Here is a 20,344-nt window from a genome sequence, read left to right on the forward strand (position 1 = left end):
GTGTAGCATGTGCCTCAATGACCAGTTAGCTGTAACCCACATGCAGCATGTCTACTGCTACTGATCAGCCTGAAACCTGTTATATAGTTTGTACAGTTTTACAACTCCAAAGAAAGATCTGAGTCCATATGAACCCAGCTCAATAACATCTAAGTCACTAGAGCAAATCCTGAAGTGCTGCCTTTGGACCCCCCATCCCCATTTTTTTCCCCCTCCATAGTTTTTCTCACCCAAATACTGCACTTTAAGCTCCTTTGAGAAGTTTCTGTCTGGTTATTAAAAAAAGACTCCCAATGTCCCTTTATGGCTGAGAAAATATATCAAATTTACCAGCTGAAAGACTGGAAATGTCAATATCATTGCATTGGCTTGTTAAACCACATCATGATTGGCATTGTTTGGAGTGTTTGTAGTAATACCTGAATGACAAATGGGCTTTCTGGCAGCAGAGTAGAGTGTTAAAGGGGACTGGTTAAACTGAGTGGTTAAGTTGTGTGCCCCAAGTATGGAGACTTATGGTCCTTGTGGCAAGTGGACCAGGTTTGAATCCAACCTGTGGACCTCTGCAGCCACAGACTCTGTGGTATAAAGATGTTAGGAAGTCTTTTTTTTTTTTTTTTTTATATGGCGTTTTGAAGCTTATTATAGATAGGTGCCTTATTTGATTTGTTGAGCTCAAGCTAGATTTGTTCCAGTTAGGATGAGGTAACCAGTAAACCTGTCAGTCAAGTCAGCCATGCCTACACGAGCAAAATCTGAAAGTTAAGAAAATAGCATTTCAAAACTAACATGTTTATTTTTGCTGTATAAATCAGCTTCTTTGGCTTTGCATATGTGACAAAGGAGTGCAGTTATGAGATCTTCCATATCGACTTCATATGTTTAGACCAGGGGTTCCTGTGGTAGAGTTGACCCCGTCTGTAGCAAGGTTATAATAGTTAACTAAAACGAAACTATAGAAGAAAACTAAAATTTAAAATACATTGCAGTTAACTCAAACTAGTAAAAACTAGAAAAGAAAACAAAAACGATAAGTAAACTAAAACTGTATCTTGTGTTCACAAAACTAACTGAAACTAACTAAAATGATAGACAAAATTCCCTTAGTTATAGTTTTTGACAATATTAATAGCCTTTAGGATTTGAATTAATCCAACACATTTTCCCAACCAATTTTAGACAGTTTTAGGCAGTTGTCATTGCCGTACAGCACCATCATATCGGCATATAGGGACGAGCTTGTTTACTGCACTGACTGGCTGTGCGCTGTGCTGCGACGAAACGTAGTGGAGCAATGAATCAGAGCATCTGTAATAGTTTAATTGTTACAGAGTCCAAGTTTTTATTATATTTGAGTCTGCCTTTATTGTTACAGAGTCCAAGTTTTTATTTATTGAAGCTTATATTATATTAAATGTTTTTATTAATTTATGTTAATATTATTTTTATAATTAATGCTTAAATTTTTTAAGCCAAGTTTATATTATTTTCATGTGTTTAAGGCAGCAGCCAACATATCGGTATCAGCATTGACTGAGCAGTGAGCATTATGTTGGACTTGAAAATAAACAGTATGACAAAATATTTACTCTGACCTTTTTGAATCCTGCACCTGATTAATAAGGTATGAAAAAACTAAAACTAAACTAAAACTAAACTCAAACTAAGCCTTGTTGCAAAAATAAAAACTAAATCAAAACTAGAATGCCTGCTCTAAAACTAATTAAAACTAAACTGTAATCGAAAAAAAATTGTCAAAACTAACGAAAACTAAACTATAATGACAAATCCAAAACTATTATAACCTGGGTCTGTAGACCCCTTCAGTGGTTTCTTAACATAGAGTGTATTACTCTGTGAGTAATACACGTACTATTGACAACATCCACATATAGTGTCACTTAAAAAAGAGAGCACTACTCCTTTAATGTAGTCCAAAGTTGGCTGATAAAGGTACTTTTTATGATCATACATTTAAATGGGTTTTTATCTTGTAATGAAACAGACTGGACTACAGATGCCACTATAAAACAAAAACAAAAACATAAGAAAAGGAAAAAAAAAAAAAACAAGACTGTCAGCAATCAGATAATTTTTTTGTGTGTTTGTTCTTTTAATACTTGGTCAGTGATGCACGCAGGAAAAGCCATAACAGCCATGTTCAAAACATATAACGTTCAATGACTGCATGATGACTTGTAGGTTTGACTGTCTGGACTGCAGAATGAGACATCTGGTTAGAAGACAGATCTTTCCAGGTATGAGTATCGACAGGTCAGGACCAGATGGCCAATAACTCTTTCTGAGGGTTCACCAAAATCAACAGAAACTAAAAGTTTCTCGGATCAGCTTCAAAGTGGACAATACTGGGGTATATTGCACACAGAGCTGTTTGAACCAAAGCAAAACAAAACAAAAAGAAATGTGTCCATTTTTTTGCACATCTACTCAAACAGCACCACCCAGCGACACTCCTGCTTAACATCATCATCCTCCACAAGACACGTCACCGTCCAGACACACTACATTTCCCATGCCCCCCTGCGCCAAGAGGCAGGCAGTCATGCGGATGGAAACAGGAGTGGGCATCCGCTGCGCCGCTGCACGAAGAAGAAACTTCGAGGAAAGATGCACGAAGAGGAGGATGGCAGCGACGCGAACTCCTGCTCGGCTGCTCGGATCGTGTCCTCCAGGTCCGTGGATGTGGCGGACTTGGAGGGGGCGAAGGAGCAGGCCTCCAAACTGTGCGGGTTCCTGAACAAACTGTCCGGTAAGGGGCCTCTGAGGGGGTACAAGCCGAGGTGGTTCGTCTATGATCCGAGGAAATGTTATTTGTATTACTTCAAGACGCCTCAGGACGCCCTGCCACTCGGGCACATCGAGATCGGGGACGCCTGCTTCAGCTACGATGTGGAGGGAGAGGAGGGTCAGTTTGAGATCCGCACAGCCGGGAAGGAGTTTCTGCTGAAGGTAGAAACTTTTCAGCATGTGTGGAGCTCTGCTTTGCAACCCTGGCCCTGCTCTGCTGTCATTTGTCACTTCCCCTCTCTTTGTGCAGACACACCCATTCCTCCTATGTTTATTTTCTGCTTTTTCTGCTCTGATTGAGAACTGATTTATCAGCTTTTAGGGAAATCTGGCTAAAAATATCCATCCCACATGTGGGTCATGTTTGTCTGACTAGAGCTTAGTCAGCACATTACTCAGCTGAGTGGCCCAAACACACACTGTGAGTCCACAGTTTACAGATAAGTTTAGTCTGATTGACATGAGCTCATCAGGCCTCATGACCACCTCTCTCTGCAGAGGGTCAGTGCACCTCATGTGATGGTTTGTTGGTCCTCTGTGCTCTCATGTGACTATGACTTGGTCACAATGCCAACACAGGTGCGTCTGGTTTCACTTATCCCAACTACAGCATCATTTGTAGCAGATGGTTTGAATGGTTAATACCAAAAACAGCTTGCAGAGCCCCAAGGCTGGAACTGAGACTGAAACCAGCATCTGTGTCCTCATTCACATGACAGGTCTGAACAGTGACCTGCTATTTAAAGGCCTCTTCATAGACGTGTGTATGTTTGTTTAAAGTCAGCAGTTGGGCTTGTTTTTCTTGTGAAGCCATCACTTCATTCACATTGATTTTTGTCTTTAACCTTTGGTCTCTAAAACCTGACTGTGTGTACATCATTTCCTGAATATCTGTATGCAGGCTCCGAGCAGGCAGGTGATGCATTTCTGGCTCCAGCAGCTTCAGCAGAAACGCTGGGAGTTCAGCAACACACGAGGCTCCGGTCAGAGAGACAGCTGGAGCTCTCCCACCCTCGCTTACCCGCCTACAGGCCTTGTGGGCAAAGATAATGGTATGCAGATACACACACATATCAGCTGCAAAACCTGATCACTTTGTACTGAGTAGTACCAGCAGTCTGTATTTTGATCTTGTGTATGCTCTCTGGTTGAGCAGTGATTTCATTCATATCCTTTATTGGTCAGATATATCACTCACTGTGAGTCTGACCTTGTTTTGATTGGGTCCTGTTAATCTTCTTGTCTGACATCTGTTGAGCGGCAGTATTTATAGGCATTGAAAATACAGCATTGATCTGTGTTCTTCTTGTCGATAGCTTTGTTTGAAGTGTTTCAAATTTTAATTCCAGTCTTGTTTATAACCAGATAAAAAGTCCCCACAGAGAAATAAATGAAACAGTAATGATATCTATCAATATTGTACATAGTACGATCATCATTAGAATGAAAGAGCAGTACACCCCTGTGAAAGAAGGCTCACTTTAAAACTGAAAACATTAACTAACGGTTTAAAAACAGAAACACAAAGTGCCGTCTAAAAGAGACAACAGTTAAGTGAAAATAGAATATTTCTTATTGTAAGTTCGAGCTCTATGTAGGCTTAGTTTTGCTTTTCCGCACATTAAGGCTCATGTGCAAAATAAATCCTTGTTTCTAAAGGATCTATCATTAAAGAGTACGCTAGAGTGTTAGAGAATTAAAGAGTACTGAAGGGAGTGTTGATATAATGTAAAAAAAAAAACATGGCTATGGATAGAAGTGGGTATCAACTTAATCCTGTTTGTGTTGAGGTTTGTTGCAGATAACGACCACAAAAAAATCCTGTGGAGGCCTCACCTTTTTTTTCCTACATACAGCCTTTCAGAAATTGTATTGTTTGTACTGCTAGCTGTTTTTTTCAGGGTTAAAATGTACTCTCAAACATCTGATACTATTACAGGGAAGAAAATTCAGCTCAACGACATCTACGCTCTATCTTTTATTGTAAAATGATGCTGATTTATTGTATTCTCTCTCTGATGGTTGATCTGTGACCACTATGAAATGGCATAAACCAGTCACATAGTTCAACCTTGGATGTTAAGAGAAGAACAAAAGTAAGCAAACAACAAGATAAGAGGATTTTGTTTTTCCTGGTCTTCGGGAGTGAATGAACTATTTGCACTTCTTCCTACATTCTCTGTCTTTCTTCTGCTGACCTTTCTAATAAAGGTACAAAATACCCCTCATCAGAAAAGGTCTCAAAAGACACCCCCTGTCTGATCTGTTTATCATCAACTCCTCCAAACCGATCACTCCACAAAGAAGCAGTTTGTAAAAGTAAAGTTCAGTCAAATAAGTTTCATGTATTGTTTTTCTGTTTTCACATATTGTGTAATTTATGACTCAGGAGTCTTTGACCTCTTATTCTCTGAGCTCTGATGAAACATCCGAGAGCTGGGACATTTTTTTCATATCATCAAAGGCCGTTCGCGATGTTTCTCTAACTGGATTTTCCGTCCAGCTGTGAAGAGGACATTGAATCTTCAGGGCTTCATGGGGAGTAAATGATTTGTACGGCTAATATCTCTGTAAACATGTGGTTTTATATCATCAAGTATGAGTTACTGATGTGATTACAACGCTTTTAGAATAAAACTACATTTTCTTTGGTCTAAAGAATTGTCATGGTAGGTGAGCGGCACAAACTTCACAACCTGCGATTAAAAAAAGCATTTCCGGATGACTTCAGATAAAAACTTTCTTTGTCTTTTAATCTGTTTAGTTAATTTGTTTTTTATTGTTCTTTCAGATCTGTTAGCCTTGGAGAAGCTTAGTGCCAGCCTGGAAAACATCCGCAGTGACTTTGCCATGGAGGCTGAATCTGAAGGTGGGGGCGCGGCAGGGATCCAACCAACCAGAGGATCCTCTGCTGCCTCCACAAACACCCTCAACTTCTCCCTCAAGAACTTAAGTGCAGAACTCAGGTAGGCCTAAATGAAAGCTTTCAGGTGAAGTTTTTCTCTTGTTTTCAAAGGAATGCGTATTTTTAAGCCTTTGTTAGAGTCCCAGCTGAACTGGCATGACTCGTTTAAGCCTTACCAAGGAAAGAAAATACCCCTTTAATTCCTCCTGTGGTTGAATGCTGTGGAGGAAATGCATGTCATCCTTGGCTGCTCTAGTATGCAGTCGTTGACAGTTCCTCTTATGGGCTGTACAAAACATCTGTTCAAATGATGCAACATGCTGAAATGATGAAAACATGACGTTTGCCTCTGCATCACATTTATCATTGGAAATGGGTTAAAGGTGTGCAGGAAGCTACACTTATAACTTACGATTAGAGCAGGAGGTGTTAGGCCTAAAAATGTTTTACCAAGAAATGTGATGTCTGTATCACAGTTTGAGATCTGGGCTACATTTGACACTTGTGTTCACAAGGCTATTTATTTTTTCAGCAAGATGTGGGCTGAAAAAGTTGAGGTTGAAACACACGTGTTTGCATTGATCTCACATTCAGAGGTGAGAAAAGCTCAAGTCTGCATGAACTTGTGTCTCGACTCTGTCAGTTGTACACTCATCAATATAGGATAATAAAGGTGTGTGTTTTATCTTATAGTTGAAGGCATGTAAAAGCATACCCTGCCTCTACAGACTGCAGTTTTGGTTTTAGAGCTGTACTGTGTGGTGTTTGTATTGTATCCAGCTGCAATTCTGGTGTCCAGACCTTCACTGTGCTTTTCAACAAAGTAGCAGACTTTGTCATCCCTGTGGATTCAGAAACTGTTTACATTGTTGGAACCACTTCATGTCTCTCACCCTCTGTCTTCTGTGTTTAATTAGGAACTCCATGTCTATTCTGCGGCCAGGCAGAGGAGGTGAGAGCAGACGTAGTGTGTTCTACACTGGCAACAACAGCAGCGCGGAGGAGTGGGAGCTGGTGGACGCTCCACCCAAGGACTTCCCTGAGCAGAAACATCATCCAGACACACACAGACGTACGCCCAAACTCAAACAGTGCAGTTACTGAATTTGTTTCTGCCTGCCCTGTTCTTGTTCGTTATTCATCTATACAATTTTAAAGAGTTGAATGTAACAAACTTATCCTCTTTTTTTAGATTCCTTTGGATCAGCATTTACTTTTGACTTTGTGCGCAACTCGTCCCGACCCAGGAGACCCCTGCTCCGTGAGATGATGGGCTCTGGGAGGTTTGGAAGAAACACAGAAACACGAAGTGCTGAGAGCTCTCCAGTGGATACCAATGGTAGCAAAGCTATTGATATGCAGCTCCGCCTCCAGACTCAGCAGGACGAGCTGAACCGCATGCAACAGGAACAGACCAAACTCAGAGAGGAGCTGGCCAGTCAGAAGGTATGGTGTCTCTGTCTGCCCCAGTTTAACAACATTCCTCTTTAAAGCAAAGACATGGAAACAATGCATTTAGCAGTGTGATAACAGTGATATGACAGTTTGGTTGGTTTGCTCGTATTGTTTCTGTATCTCTGAAATCTTTTTAAGCAGCTGATCAGCTGCTGAAAGCAGACTGGGATACTTGCGGCATGGATCAGGCTGGCAGTACCTTTTAATAACAGCCTCACAAGGCATAACCATCTATTTTAATAATATAGTGGTAAACGCCCTTGTGAAAAGCTATTTAGATTAAAAATACTCTTCAGAATCTGCAAACAAGTGACCAGTAAGGACTGGCAACAACAAGCTTAGATCTCATGGTCACTTTCTGTGGGCTGCATTTAGCAGGACAGACTCAGACTAGTGTATAATCACCTGAGCAAACTCATGTTTTTGTTTTGAAATGAGCCCTTTGTAAACAACAGCCTCTTCCTGGGAGGCTGCCGTCCCATACTACCATGTATCTATGATAGGACAGAACGGACAAGTTTGTATTATATCATTTAGTTAAGGCTCTGGTTGTAAAATGCAGAAGAATTTTGCTAATACGATTTAAAAATGACTTAGTGTGCATCACACAAGCTTCTTGTCCTTCAAAGCCACTGTAGTTTCACTTCATAAACATTGTGCCTTTAAATTGAAATTTAAAATTGTGTACTAGAAGTCAGAACATACTCTCTTGATTCATTGATTATGTCAGTTTCTAAGGAAAATAGTGGGAGCATGGCCTGCTTTTTGTGGTCTTACTAATAAGGGGTGGACAACTTTCTCATTTGAAATGATATGCTACTGATGCCCAGCATCTGGCAATCGGAACTAAATGGTAATTAAAGGTACCAATTTTCTGTAATTTAGTGTGTGTTTATGTGGTAATAAATATTAATTTATTTAATGATAAAATATTGAAGTTTTTGAATTAAACATCTTTTTGTTTCGTAATATACAAACTTTCTGTGCTGTGTTCATGACCAATATGGGAAATCACCCACTCTCATAAGGGTGTGTTTAGGTCCCTTAACATGGTTAGGGATGGGAACCGAATTAAGTACTTTATAGGTACCGACCAAGTTCTGCCAAAAGTACCAGGTACCGATTGATGTAAAATCAAAAGGTACCATGTTTAGGTACCTTAACGCATCCTTGTGACTGTGAGGGAGTGGAAGAGTAGGTGATTTTCCATACTGGACATGAACACAGCATTACAAGATTATATATTGAAGAATGAATATGTCAAATTGAAACAAAATAAGATTTTATTATTTAAAAAATTGATATTTTTTTACCACATTAACATAAAAAAGTACAGAAAATTGGTACCGTTGAGTACTGATACTGCCAGGTACCGGGCATCAGTACTGAATCATTTCAAATGTGAAAGGTACCCATCCCTAAACATGGTATTGTTTGATTTTATGTGAATCAGTACTCGGTACTACAGATGGAATTGGGTCAGTACCTATGAAAGTACCTGAATCAGTACCCATCCCTATATGTAATTGCTGTAAATTTTTTATTGTGTGAGGGTTTTTTTTGGAAACTATTATGATGGTTTTCCACTAATTTGATGTAATATCAGACCGCATTCTGATTTAAAAAAAAGAAAGAAATATCTTCTGTTGAGTCAAAAAGCTCTAAAACTTTGGTTCACACAGAATATCTCGATTTCATTATGTAAGGGATAATTATGGTTAGCAGGGGGTTTTGTGAAATAGAATCCAGACAGAGTGAGATAAGACTTGGACATGAAGCTGAGGCAATCTGAAACTAACTGTTTTACATCATGTTAAAGTCCGTGGCATCAACTACAAGCATAATGTGCAGGAACTCTTTTCTGTGGATTAATAGGCATGTAGCGTGATTCATTCATTTTCCTGTGGCATCATGTTAGTTAGTGTAAATAAACAGCTCCAAGGAGTTTTGACCGAGCAGAATCAAGTATTGAACATAGCTTGGTGATGAGTGACAAAGTCAGGTGAGGAAAGTTGAGGAAAACCCCTTTTTTATTGCGACTTTTTGCAAATGTTGTGACTTTTACAACATTCAACCTTCCTGGTGCAGTTAGATGTACACATGCATTGAAAAAAAATCCACTTTTGTTGTAGTTTTTCATCTAGTGTTGTTAAATTAAATTTCCTATGAGCAAAAAGAGGCTCCTCTGTTTTAAGGTTTTCTAAAGCTCTCATATCCGTGCAGCCTGGTAGTCTGTATGAACTCAAGTTATGTTTTTAAACATCTCATATAACTTTCAGTATTACATCTGTGTTTTTCAGTATTAACATTAAACCATGAGGATTGATTTCACAATAAGGGGCTTGTCAATTCTCTAGGGGAAACCCAAAACTGTGAAGCTTCCTTTTACTCGTTTTACTTCATCCAGCTCTAGCCTGAGGTTGTGGTGTCTGACTGAGCAGTTTGGTGTAATCCTGAAGCTCTCACTATTACATGGAGACAGAGATGATTAGTCATGCCAGTCAGGCATAAAACGAAGAAGCAGCAGCAGCTCTGCTAACAACAATCACAGCTGTGTCGTTCCCTCCTGTTACTCTCTGTTCTTGTTTCACTGTTTTGAGACCAGCTGGTTTGACACAGTGACTGCAGACATAGTCAGATGAAAACCTAAGGTCGGTGGGTGCACTTCCCTGTGAAGGGTCTGACTGAGGCCTCAGCCTTTAGCAAGAGTTAACTCAGATTGTGTGAGTCAGCTGGCTGCCTCCGTTCCTGGAAATATTTTGTCAATGTTCACTTCTGGAGGACTGAAGCACACGTTGCATTAATCAGACTGTTTTATTTTCTACATTTAATGCTGAAGCTTTATGACTGTAGCCTCTGTGAAGGTGACAACCATGGGTCGTGAGCCATTGGACATCTTGATATCTGCAGTTCAATAACAAATGCTAGATGAAACTGTAACAGTTGGAAACGTGTCAAGTTATTTGCTGACGTTTTTCCTTCATGCTCAGGTTGTGAAAAGAATTATACATACATACAAGTGGCTGAGTCTCCAGTAAGGGGGCAGCGCATCCTGATCTGGTGAAATTATGTTGATTTGAAGTGGACGCTCATGATGACTGAAGGTTTTGTATTTCTTGTGTCAGTACCTCTCTCTCTTTTCCTCATCTACTCCACTAATTCAGTAACACACATTGAAGGAGTCACATTTGTCCACAGGGCTGTGATTCATGATATTATGCCTTGATTTACAGCATCAAATTACTTCATGAAAATGAACTCCTTCATCAATGAATACATGGTCATTCGTCAGCACGATAAAGACTAACTATAGGGATTGGAGCTACATTTGATGTTGATTTGTTTTGTATTCAAATGTTCTAGTTTGATCAATAATCCATGTGCCACAATGGAGGCAGTGGGTTTTAAAACATGTACTGTAGCCGGTCACTAGGGGGAGCTCTAAAGGTTCTGGCCTCAGTGTCTGTGTGTCAGTGAACAGGACGAAAAGAGAGGCAATGCTAGATGCCTAGTTACTTTTGATAGGGTGAATACTACTACTACTACTACTTCTACTACTACTACTTCTTATAATAATAATAGTAATAATAATAATAATAATAATAATAATAATAATAATTATTATTATTATTATTATTATTATTATTATTATTATTATTATTATGATTATTATTATTATAGTACTTTTTTAAAAACAGAAGTTTACAAAGTGTTTTGTCGGCCAGGACATAAAAAAAAAACACAAGGAACACAAGCTTTGACCCATATGGACCAGGGCAATCCAAGAACCATGCAATATAAAATGAGAGCATAAGGAATAAAATAAAAGCTACAAACATCAATCAACAGGAAAAAGAAAATAAAAGGCAATAAAAGGGGTTGGGAGCAGAGCACTGGAGAGCAGATATGAAACGCAATTTTAAGAGTGTTAATAGAATAATAAAACAATAAAATTATTTTAATAGCGATGATAAAATAATAGATAAGAAATAAAACAATAAAAAAAGCTAACAGGACAGTTAGAACAAGGGAAGATAGAAATAAAAGCAATAAAAGACAAGATAAAAGACAAAAAGATGGTATCACATATAAGCAAGTCTATAAAAGTGAGTTTTTAAAAGAGACGTAAAGGAAGCAACAGACTCTGCACTCCGCATCTCCTCTGGCAGGTCGTTCCTAGCCTAGCGGTTGTGTTTTGAACTAGTTGGAGGCAAGAAGGGAATTTATTTATTCAAACCAGGGAGGAGAGAGTTACAGTCGTCCAGCCTTGGAAAAAATGAAAGCGTGGATTATCATTTCAAGGTCTGGTCTGGTGTTGGTCTGGGTGAAGCCTAAAAGGCTGTCACCAGGCTGACTTTTTTGGGCCAAGCCTTTTATCAATGGGAGTATATCTCTTCATCCTGTTTCTTTTATTTAAGAGGTGTGTCTGGACTGATCAAAGGCTTTTTTCTTTCTCTTGGCTCCAGTGAGAGTACCTGAAGATAGCCTCAGTGTCCACTCTATCCATCATATCTTTGTGAATCATCACCTTGGTGATAAAGCTGCCTTTAAGAGATCATTGTTTTCTTTGTGAGCCCTTTGTGAGTGATTACATTAAAAAGCATGATCCTGAACCTGAAAGACAATGTGACAATGTGTTAATCAAAAATCGTCCTAACTAAACCAGGAGCTGGTGAGACTCCTGCAGCAGACTTTGAGGACATCCCAGTGTGACAGACAACCAGCTCGTAGCCCAGCCCAGGCTCCGGATCCATCATCTGCCACAGACCAGACTCCAGGCTCAGCAGTGACCCAGGAAATGATCAACCCTACTGAGGTTCTTCTGGCAGAAAAAGACGGACAGATCCAGGCCCTGTGTGGCCACATGGAGCGTCTGGCCTTGGAGAAGGAGAGTCTGCAGCAGGAGCTGAAGGGTCTAAAAATCAAAGTGGGGGAGATCAATGATCAGCTGGGGATGCTGATGGAGACAATCCAGGCCAAAGATGAGGTCATCATGAAGTTATCACAGCAGGATAATGAGCAGAGCAGCAGTCCAAATGATGCCGGTCCAACATCTCCCAACAGGGATCAGCAGGAAGTGGACATCCTGAAGGTAAGACGGAACCAAATCACATGAAAATTTCAAGGTCTAATATTTTTGATTTCAAGACTAAAAATGCTTTTGTTGTGACTACATGTTCACAAAGATCTAAAAGAAAATAATCCCAAATGACCGTACTTTGACAATTAAAAATGCTGCGAGGAAGACCTGTTTTGATTGGGCTGCTTTAGCACTGTTGTTTATCTTTCTTCTGCTCTTCTTCCTTTTTCTGTCTGACACTTAGGCTCCTGTGTCCACCATCACTACAAAATTAGTCACAAAAAATGTTTTAAACAGAGAAAAACACGGATCTGTCTTATCACTACCAAACTTCATCAGCCATCATGCAGATTTAGACATGCCATAAATCAATCCGGTCCTGCTTGAGAAATTTTCACATTATTAACAAAATCAGCTACATAAAACTACATTAATTTAACATCTATATTTCCCATCTAGTAAGCACCCCATACTGATGCTTTGATTTACATTTGTTGAAAATATGTAACTTTGATTGTCAAAATTAGAATTTTAAGATCAGAAAAATCAGTTGTCAAGTACAGGTAGAAAGGTTACATGGATATGCTCTGGTTTTAACTTGTTTAGTGACTTAGTCTCATCTGTCAGAGTCCTCCTGTTGTTGCTGAGGTGTATGTGGCTAATATACAGTTGACGCATTTTGCTTTCTTAGGTGTAAATAAATTTAAAAAGTTAGTGATTGGTGTGAATGCCTCTGTTTTATTTTGTCCTTTTACTAAAAATAATATCAAGTAAAGAAATAAAGCAAAAAACTAAAGGAAACAGGCACACACAGCTCCCCTCATTACGTTGTCCTCTCTTGCACAGCAACAGCACACATGAGCACACGCCCCCTGCCGTGGCAGTTAGATAATTACAAAATGATACAGCTTTGGAGAGTTGTACCAAAAAAACAAAATACAACAAATGTCTCTAACAACTTGTTTGAATATTAAGTGAACACATGTTTCTGTCATTTCAGGACAGTCTTCAAGGCTACAAATCGCAGAACAAGTTCCTGAACAAAGAGATCCTGGAGCTGACAGTGTTACGCAGGAATGCAGAGAGCCGAGAAAAAGCTTTAGAAGCAAAGGTACGATCTTGTGTTTGACGGTTAGTGATGCATCACACTTCTGGTGGAAACAGGAAGTCTGAGTAGTGTAAAGGGGAAGTCCACTGTTGACCTTATCTGATGCCCCCTACATCTAAAAACACCAAGTGGGAACAATGAATGACGAACAACCACCCTGCTGTTTTCATGTTTCATGACAAAGATCACATCCCTTATCATGTCTGCTCTCTGCTGCAGTATACGGCACTGGAGGCCAAGCTGTGTCAGATTGAGAGTAAATATCTGGTGCTGCTCCAAGAAGTGAAGACGCCGGTGTGTTCTTCGTCAGAGCTGAGTCCAGCCAGAGAGGTCATTTCAAGGTTGTTAGAGGACGCACTACAGGCTGAGAGCCCAGACCAGCAGGAGCACCCCATCTTTAAACCAAACACTGTCAGGTATGGAGTATGAGTCGATGTTTTAAAGGGATGCTCATATTCAAAAGTTCATCCACTTTATCCACTCTGACATTTTGTGGGAAGTTAAATACACGATATAAGTTAGCAACTGCTAGCAATGAAACATGTAAATGATGCCCTGTTGTATCATTCTTAGACATTTTGAGCAGCTTTGTCTGTAGTAAACAGAGGAGGGCCCAGCCTGTGATTTACCCATTGTCTGTTGTTGTGTTTCAAAAGGTGTTAACTTTTGTATCAGCTAATTAATCCTGCTCAGAATAAACAGTTATAAACACTGAGTTAACTCTGTAACCTGTTGAAAGTCCACCAGCCCCAGCTCCTGCTGGAATAGGAATGGTCACCCTGATCCTCATCCACAAAAAGATATAGTCTGAATACTAGAGCTAGGATGGTTTGCATTCCTCAGATTCAGTTATTTTAATGATTTTTTTGGGTGCCGATTGGATTTAAATTGTGACTCTTAAATTGTTCAGATTTTTTTTTCTTTTATTTCCCTTTTTATAACACCAGACCATGTGAAAACGTTGAATGATGATGACGATGTCTACAGATTATACCAAGAGCCATATTTTCCCCAAAATTTCCCCTTTTGTGAGTCAAACAAAAACAGTAGTTTTTTTTCCAACCCAGCTTATGAACAAAGACTAAAATAAAGGATTTACATTTGAAAAATTTTTTTAACAAAGAATACCAATTTGAAAGTTGTAACACAAAAAATCCTGATACTTATGAATCAATTTTTCTCTCATCCGTACTGAATACTGACTCCTTAAAGGGATAGTGTATTACCAATGTAAAAACAGAGGGACCATTTACATGACCATGGTTTTAGTATAAAACACAAAAGTATTGCTGCGTTTCGGCCTTGTCTTTACACAGAAACAAACTCTGTCACCAACCCTAATGCTGACCCTGTTTTATACAGTCTGTGGTGTCAAACTCAAGGCTGGAGGGCCAAATGTGGCCGCGAGAGCTTAAAAGTTCTGATTGTCTTATAATAGATAAGCCAAAAGGGTGCATTGACCATACACTATGTTTCCCATAATACCTGCTGATTATGTTACTCGCAAAGAGACAGCATCCTGTCACTGAGTTGCGGTGTTTTCACATCAGCGTCATTTTTCAAACTAGTGACTTTGAGAAATTAAAAAGATGATCCCAAAATGTCCAGGAAGAGAAAAGTTGATGCAGATGGAAGGCTGTTTCAAAAAATGTGTTTGTGCTTCAAGGAGAAAAACCAGTATGCCTTTTGTGATATGAGGCCATGGAAGTTGTCAAAGAGTACAATCTGCGTCAGCATTTTGACACCAAATAGCCACAGCCAAAAACAACACGGCATTGAAAGCTAGCTTTGTTGTGGCTGAAGAAATTGCCCGTGCTGCAAAGTCTTTTTCAGAGGGTGCATTTTTGAAGCAGTAGTTGCATTTATTTTACATGACATTTAGTTACATTTAGCTACATTTTGTACTGTCTTGCAGTTACATCTAGCCCTTGGAGGTCAACCATTATGCACATGTGGCCCTCAGTGAAAATGAGTTTGAAACCCCTGGTGTAAAAAAAGTGTAGATCTACCAAAAACTGCTTCTGGATAAAACAGTTATAGCGCCAACTACAGGCCTGGCATGCTCACTACAGCGTTTTCAGTCCCTCAGTGTTGCTTTTTGAATTGGTAATAGGAAAAACAAAGAAAATTGTCTTCTCCTGTTTTTTTTTTCCCTGCATGATCAAACACATGCCAGAACAACTTGCTGGCGGCATTGATTGCTTTCTGTGTTTGTTTATCTTCTGAAGTTCACCCTTGATTATGCAAGCTTCTGTGAGATGTCTGTGCAACTGTTGCCTCAAATCTTAAGTGTGGTGTGGAGGGCTTGTGGGATCATGTAGTGTGTGTGATCCGTGTTAAAAATTAGTCAGAAATGTCAGTGTGTGTGTGTGGTCTCCCACTATTTTGATATCTAAAAGTTGTGAAGTGTAAAGCTCATCTTAATTTTGTTTTCCTCTTGTAAAATGAGTTTTGATTAAAGCTCTCATTTTTGTCTTGGTTGGAAAAACTTGCTCTGTTATTGTCGTTGTGTCCGTCTGGGCACATCAATTTGAAATGATGTCAATTTCAGGGAAATTTGTGTTTACATGGATACTGTTGAAAGATTTTAAGATTTCAGAGTTGATTATTGCATTGACATGATTTTCTCTGCCTGTATTTAACTTCAGCGAGTATGACGTGTACGGCTTCAAGACGGTCCCAGAGGAGGAGGAAGAGGAGGAGAAGCTGGTTGCGAAGGTGAGGGCCCTGGAGCTGAAGTCCCTCTCCATGACAGACCAGGAAGTGTCAGTGGGGGTGAAGTGGGAGAACTTTCTGGCCAGCACCATGAACAGAGACCTGGTGCGCTCTCCAGAGCTCAAAGCCCTCATTCGGTCAGGTGTTCCACATGAACATCGCTCCCAGGTGTGGAGGTGGTGCGTCTCGATCCACGTGAAGAAGTTTCGGGACCACCTGGCACCTGATTATTATGAGACCTTACTAAATGTGGCCCGGGACAAGCCTAACCCAGCCTCTAAGCAGATTGAGCTGGACTTGCTCCGTACACTGCCCAACAACAAGCACTACGCCTCCACGAGTGCAGGGGGCATCCAAAAACTCAGGAACGTCCTGATGGCGTTCTCCTGGAGGAATCCAGATATTGGCTACTGCCAAGGACTAAACAGGTACAGGATGAGAACAGGTACTTCTTTTTCTCCTCCTCTTTATGGAATTTAACTCGTCTGTTTTTATTGTTTGTGTTTTCTTCAGGCTGGCAGCTATTGCTTTGCTCTATCTGGACCAAGAAGACGCCTTCTGGAGCCTCATAGCCATCGTGGAGGTCTTCATGCCGAGAGACTATTACACAAAGACTCTGCTTGGCTCACAGGTGAACTTCATTAAGGGTTATACTTTAAAAGGGACAAGTTTCAGCCTCTGGAGCAGTTTCCTGAGGAGTCAGTGAAGTCATAGTCATGTGACTGAGGATGCTGCTCGTGACTGATAGTAGAAAGAATTCAGCTCATTAATCACTGCAGTTTGCTTTCCTCCTCTTCTTCCTCTTCCTCCTCCTCCTCGCTGGATTTAGTCCCAGATTGATTCAGCTGTAGAATTAAAGGTCTCAGTTTGCAGTTTGAAGATTAAATCTGTTTCTTGTGTCTGTGCAGGTTGACCAGCGTGTGTTCAAGGACCTAATGAGTGAGAAGCTTCCCCGGCTTCATGCACACTTTGAGCAGTACAAAGTGGACTTCTCCCTCATCACCTTTAACTGGTTCCTGGTGGTGTTTGTGGACAGCGTGGTGAGCGACATCCTCTTCAAGATCTGGGATGCTTTTTTGTACGAGGGTCCAAAGGTAAGAGAGGCAGAACCGAAACTGTTTAAACTCCATATCCAGATTTTTATTTGTAAGTTTTTGTCATATTCTGAAGGAAGGAAATTTTTGACACATGGTTTGCTTTGTCGAAATGTGCCTTTTTTACTTAACTTTGACTTTGTCTTACACACTTTTTAGTGCCTGTTAGATTATTGTGCCTTAAAGGTCCCATATTATGTTCATTTTCAGCAGTTTAATATGGATCTTTGATGTCTTCATGAAATGGTTGTAACAGGTTTTGGTCCAAAAAGCCAATAAATCAAGCACAGCAGCATTGTTTCCTGGCTCTCATAGCCCCTCAGTTCAGAACGCTCTGATTTAGTGGGCGTGACCTTCATATGTAAATGAGCCACCGCTGATACCGCCCCGCTCTGCCGCGTCAGTGAGAGCGGCGTCATGTATCCATGACTACCAAGCTCCTAGTGCACAATGTTTAAAAAAAAAGCGAAGCTTTTTTGTTTACCGTAACATTACGGGCTAAAACAACAGGCTAACTACAGCTAAAGTTAGCATCCTGAAGCTAACACAGAGACAGGGGGGACACTGAGGAAAAGCTCTTACATCTGCTCCACAGCATGTCAGTCCCGTGATGTGTCATGCTAAACGGATCTTGCCGCTTCAATCACTTCTCCTCCACAGATCATATTTCGATTTGCCCTGGCTCTCTTCAAGTACAAAGAAGAAGAGTTTTTGAAGCTGCAAGACTCCACAGCCATCTTCAAATATCTCAGATACTTTACACGCACCATCTTGGATTCAAGGTAGAGAAATTTCTGTGTGCTACAACGAGAAAGTAAACATAACATTTCTCATACCTCTCATACTGCTGCTGCTGGAGTTTCAATCCCTCTTTCATCTTTTTGTGCAGGAAGCTGATGAACATCGCTTTTGTGGACATGAACCCTTTCCCCATGAGGCAAATTCAGAACCGCCGCTCTTTCCACCTTGAGAAAGTGCGCCTGGAGCTGACCGAGCTGGAGGCCATCAGACAGACCTTCCTCAGGGAGCGAGAGACGAGTCAGGACAGGCGGAGCTTCGTCAGTGATGATGAGGAAGATAACTGATCCTGAGCTGATCACATTCTTGATCTGACCCTTAGGACAACGAGAGCGACGTGTGGAAGCTGGAAAGAGATATTTATCAGAGAGAGTCTCTGAATCAGAGCCGGAACAATCCGCCTCTCTGGAGGAAATCAGATCATGGGACCAAAACATGACGAGCCAAACAGGCTTTCTATCAGTATTCCTGCCTTTTTATTTTTGTTAAAGTCTTACCTAGTGAATGCTTTTGTGTGTATGTGAGTGTGTGTGTGTGAGACAGCCAAACAGCATGTTTTGTCCACAGCTCTTCAACTTTCAGTACAAAGCTCCACTCCTCCAGTCCAAATCAGTATTTTCAAACACATGGCTGTGATCTTTAATTAGCTGGCAAATAATGTGCCTGTTGAAGGAATGATTGTAATTTTTTACTCTGCTTTATTTTTATAATTCAGTTTTTTTTTTAGCTTAGTCTGCCTCCAGTACCTTTGATAGCAGTTGTATTCCTCAATCTTTTTCATGATTTCCTTTTGTTACTTCACAACACACGTGCTGTGTTTGCTTCCTGTGTGTATTGATGCACTTCAATCATTTATGCTGAAATTCTGCTTCATTTAAAGACTTAGTCTTCGAGCCCTCTGATCACTGTGTCTTTCAGAATCACACATATCATTCCATTCCCGGACGTGTTAGTGGCACATACATTACCAGATTTTTAAGGAAGACTTGGATTTATCTTAACTTTGAGGATTTATATCAATTACTATGACCCACATAAATCTGTTTCTTTTGACAGATTCCTTCCTCTACCCTCAACATGATTAGTTTTCCTACATAAGAATCACTGAGTTTTTTAAATGTTACCAAAAACTAGAACATCGTCTTTGGGATCAAGAATCTGACTTGACTTTGAAACTGTTACAGAATTTATGTCTTATAAATTTTAGTTTCCCTCAGACACCGATCTGTGGTGGACTCACTGCTCCAACGTGTTTAGTTTGGAGCAGTGAAGTAAAGCTGTTTTTCTCTGACTGATAATTTTTTATGTGATAAACAGTACAAGCATAATGCTGGGATTACCGCCCTGAGCACTCTGTGAATGCTGATGTATTTGCATTTCTTGTCCTCAAGGTGGCAGTATAACATTTTTTGTTCACGGTGTTCAGGCCACTTCACAGGTACCCTCTACAGAGCACTGAAAAAATGTCTAAGTGATTGTTTCATTCACCAAAAATCAGAATCAGATAATTTTTTTTAATGTGTGAAGAAAGTTTTTCTGGAAACGTGTAGCAAAACATTTCTGTCTTTTACATCCAGGTACTTGCTAATGCTGGTTTACTTCTTACCATTGTGACCATAATCCTGAGCACACCCAGTTAACGGATTCTACTTTTGAACACACAAGTATGACATACTATAATAGTTGATCAGGATTTTTCACATTGATTCAACAAGCAATGAAGAGACGTGGATAGAATTGTTTATCTTACATCAATAACTTCCTGCTAAGCCTCTTCCCTTCTGTGCTGAAACAGTGTTTACAGATTATTGTTACTTCATTCTCCTGTATTTTTAAATTAGTTTAATTTACAAGCAACAAGTAACAAAAATGATCTTTTCTCGGCTACAGTATTGTCAACCTTTTGGCTATCCTGCACAACTGAACTTGAGAACAAATGGTTGATCATTGTTCTGATGAGGACCAAATAGAAACAGATTTGCTGTATTTTAAAAGAGCAGGTCTCTAGAGAATACAACCTTCACAATTCATCTGATTTAAAAATAGATTTTTAATCCTCTCACTGTAAGAGTTTATAGAGGCCCCTTCACCTTTCAGTTCACAGCTTTTTTTTGAGCTTCCTGTTGCTATTTCTGTCTGCCAGTTGAATTTTCTCATTGAATAAGCTACATTTCATTCCACTCTTTCTTTTCTCCTCTTTTCCTGCAGTGTGTTGCACAATTGATGATTTCAGAATATTAAATGGCACTTCACTTTCTTGTCTGTGATATCATGTTTAGCGGTGAAAAGTGCTCAGCTTTCATGCAGCATTGAGTATACATCATTTTTTGTATTACCAGTCAAGACTTTGAATTCAATAAATGCATTTGACTGAGTTTGCT

The 20,344-nt window shown here is 39.9% G+C and overlaps 1 protein-coding gene across 1 annotated transcript; it reads left to right on the forward strand.

The window, feature by feature from the left end:
* The first annotated feature begins 2,569 nt into the window (after nt 1-2,569).
* On the forward strand, nt 2,570-20,322 carry tbc1d2b (TBC1 domain family, member 2B). The gene is given in 14 exon segments (XM_074678010.1): nt 2,570-2,618; nt 2,621-2,970; nt 3,710-3,860; nt 5,600-5,774; nt 6,631-6,785; nt 6,906-7,159; nt 11,835-12,260; nt 13,249-13,359; nt 13,576-13,772; nt 16,005-16,499; nt 16,585-16,702; nt 16,980-17,165; nt 17,826-17,947; nt 18,055-20,322. Coding segments are annotated over 14 exon segments (2,985 nt in total). The 3' UTR covers nt 18,251-20,322.
* The last annotated feature ends 22 nt before the right edge of the window (nt 20,323-20,344 follow it).

This window comes from Halichoeres trimaculatus, unplaced genomic scaffold (genome assembly GCF_033239565.1).
Source record: "Halichoeres trimaculatus isolate MK-OKI-2021-1 unplaced genomic scaffold, fHalTri1.1 fHalTri1_scaffold_10, whole genome shotgun sequence".
In the NCBI taxonomy this organism is placed as follows: Eukaryota; Metazoa; Chordata; class Actinopteri; order Labriformes; family Labridae; genus Halichoeres; species Halichoeres trimaculatus.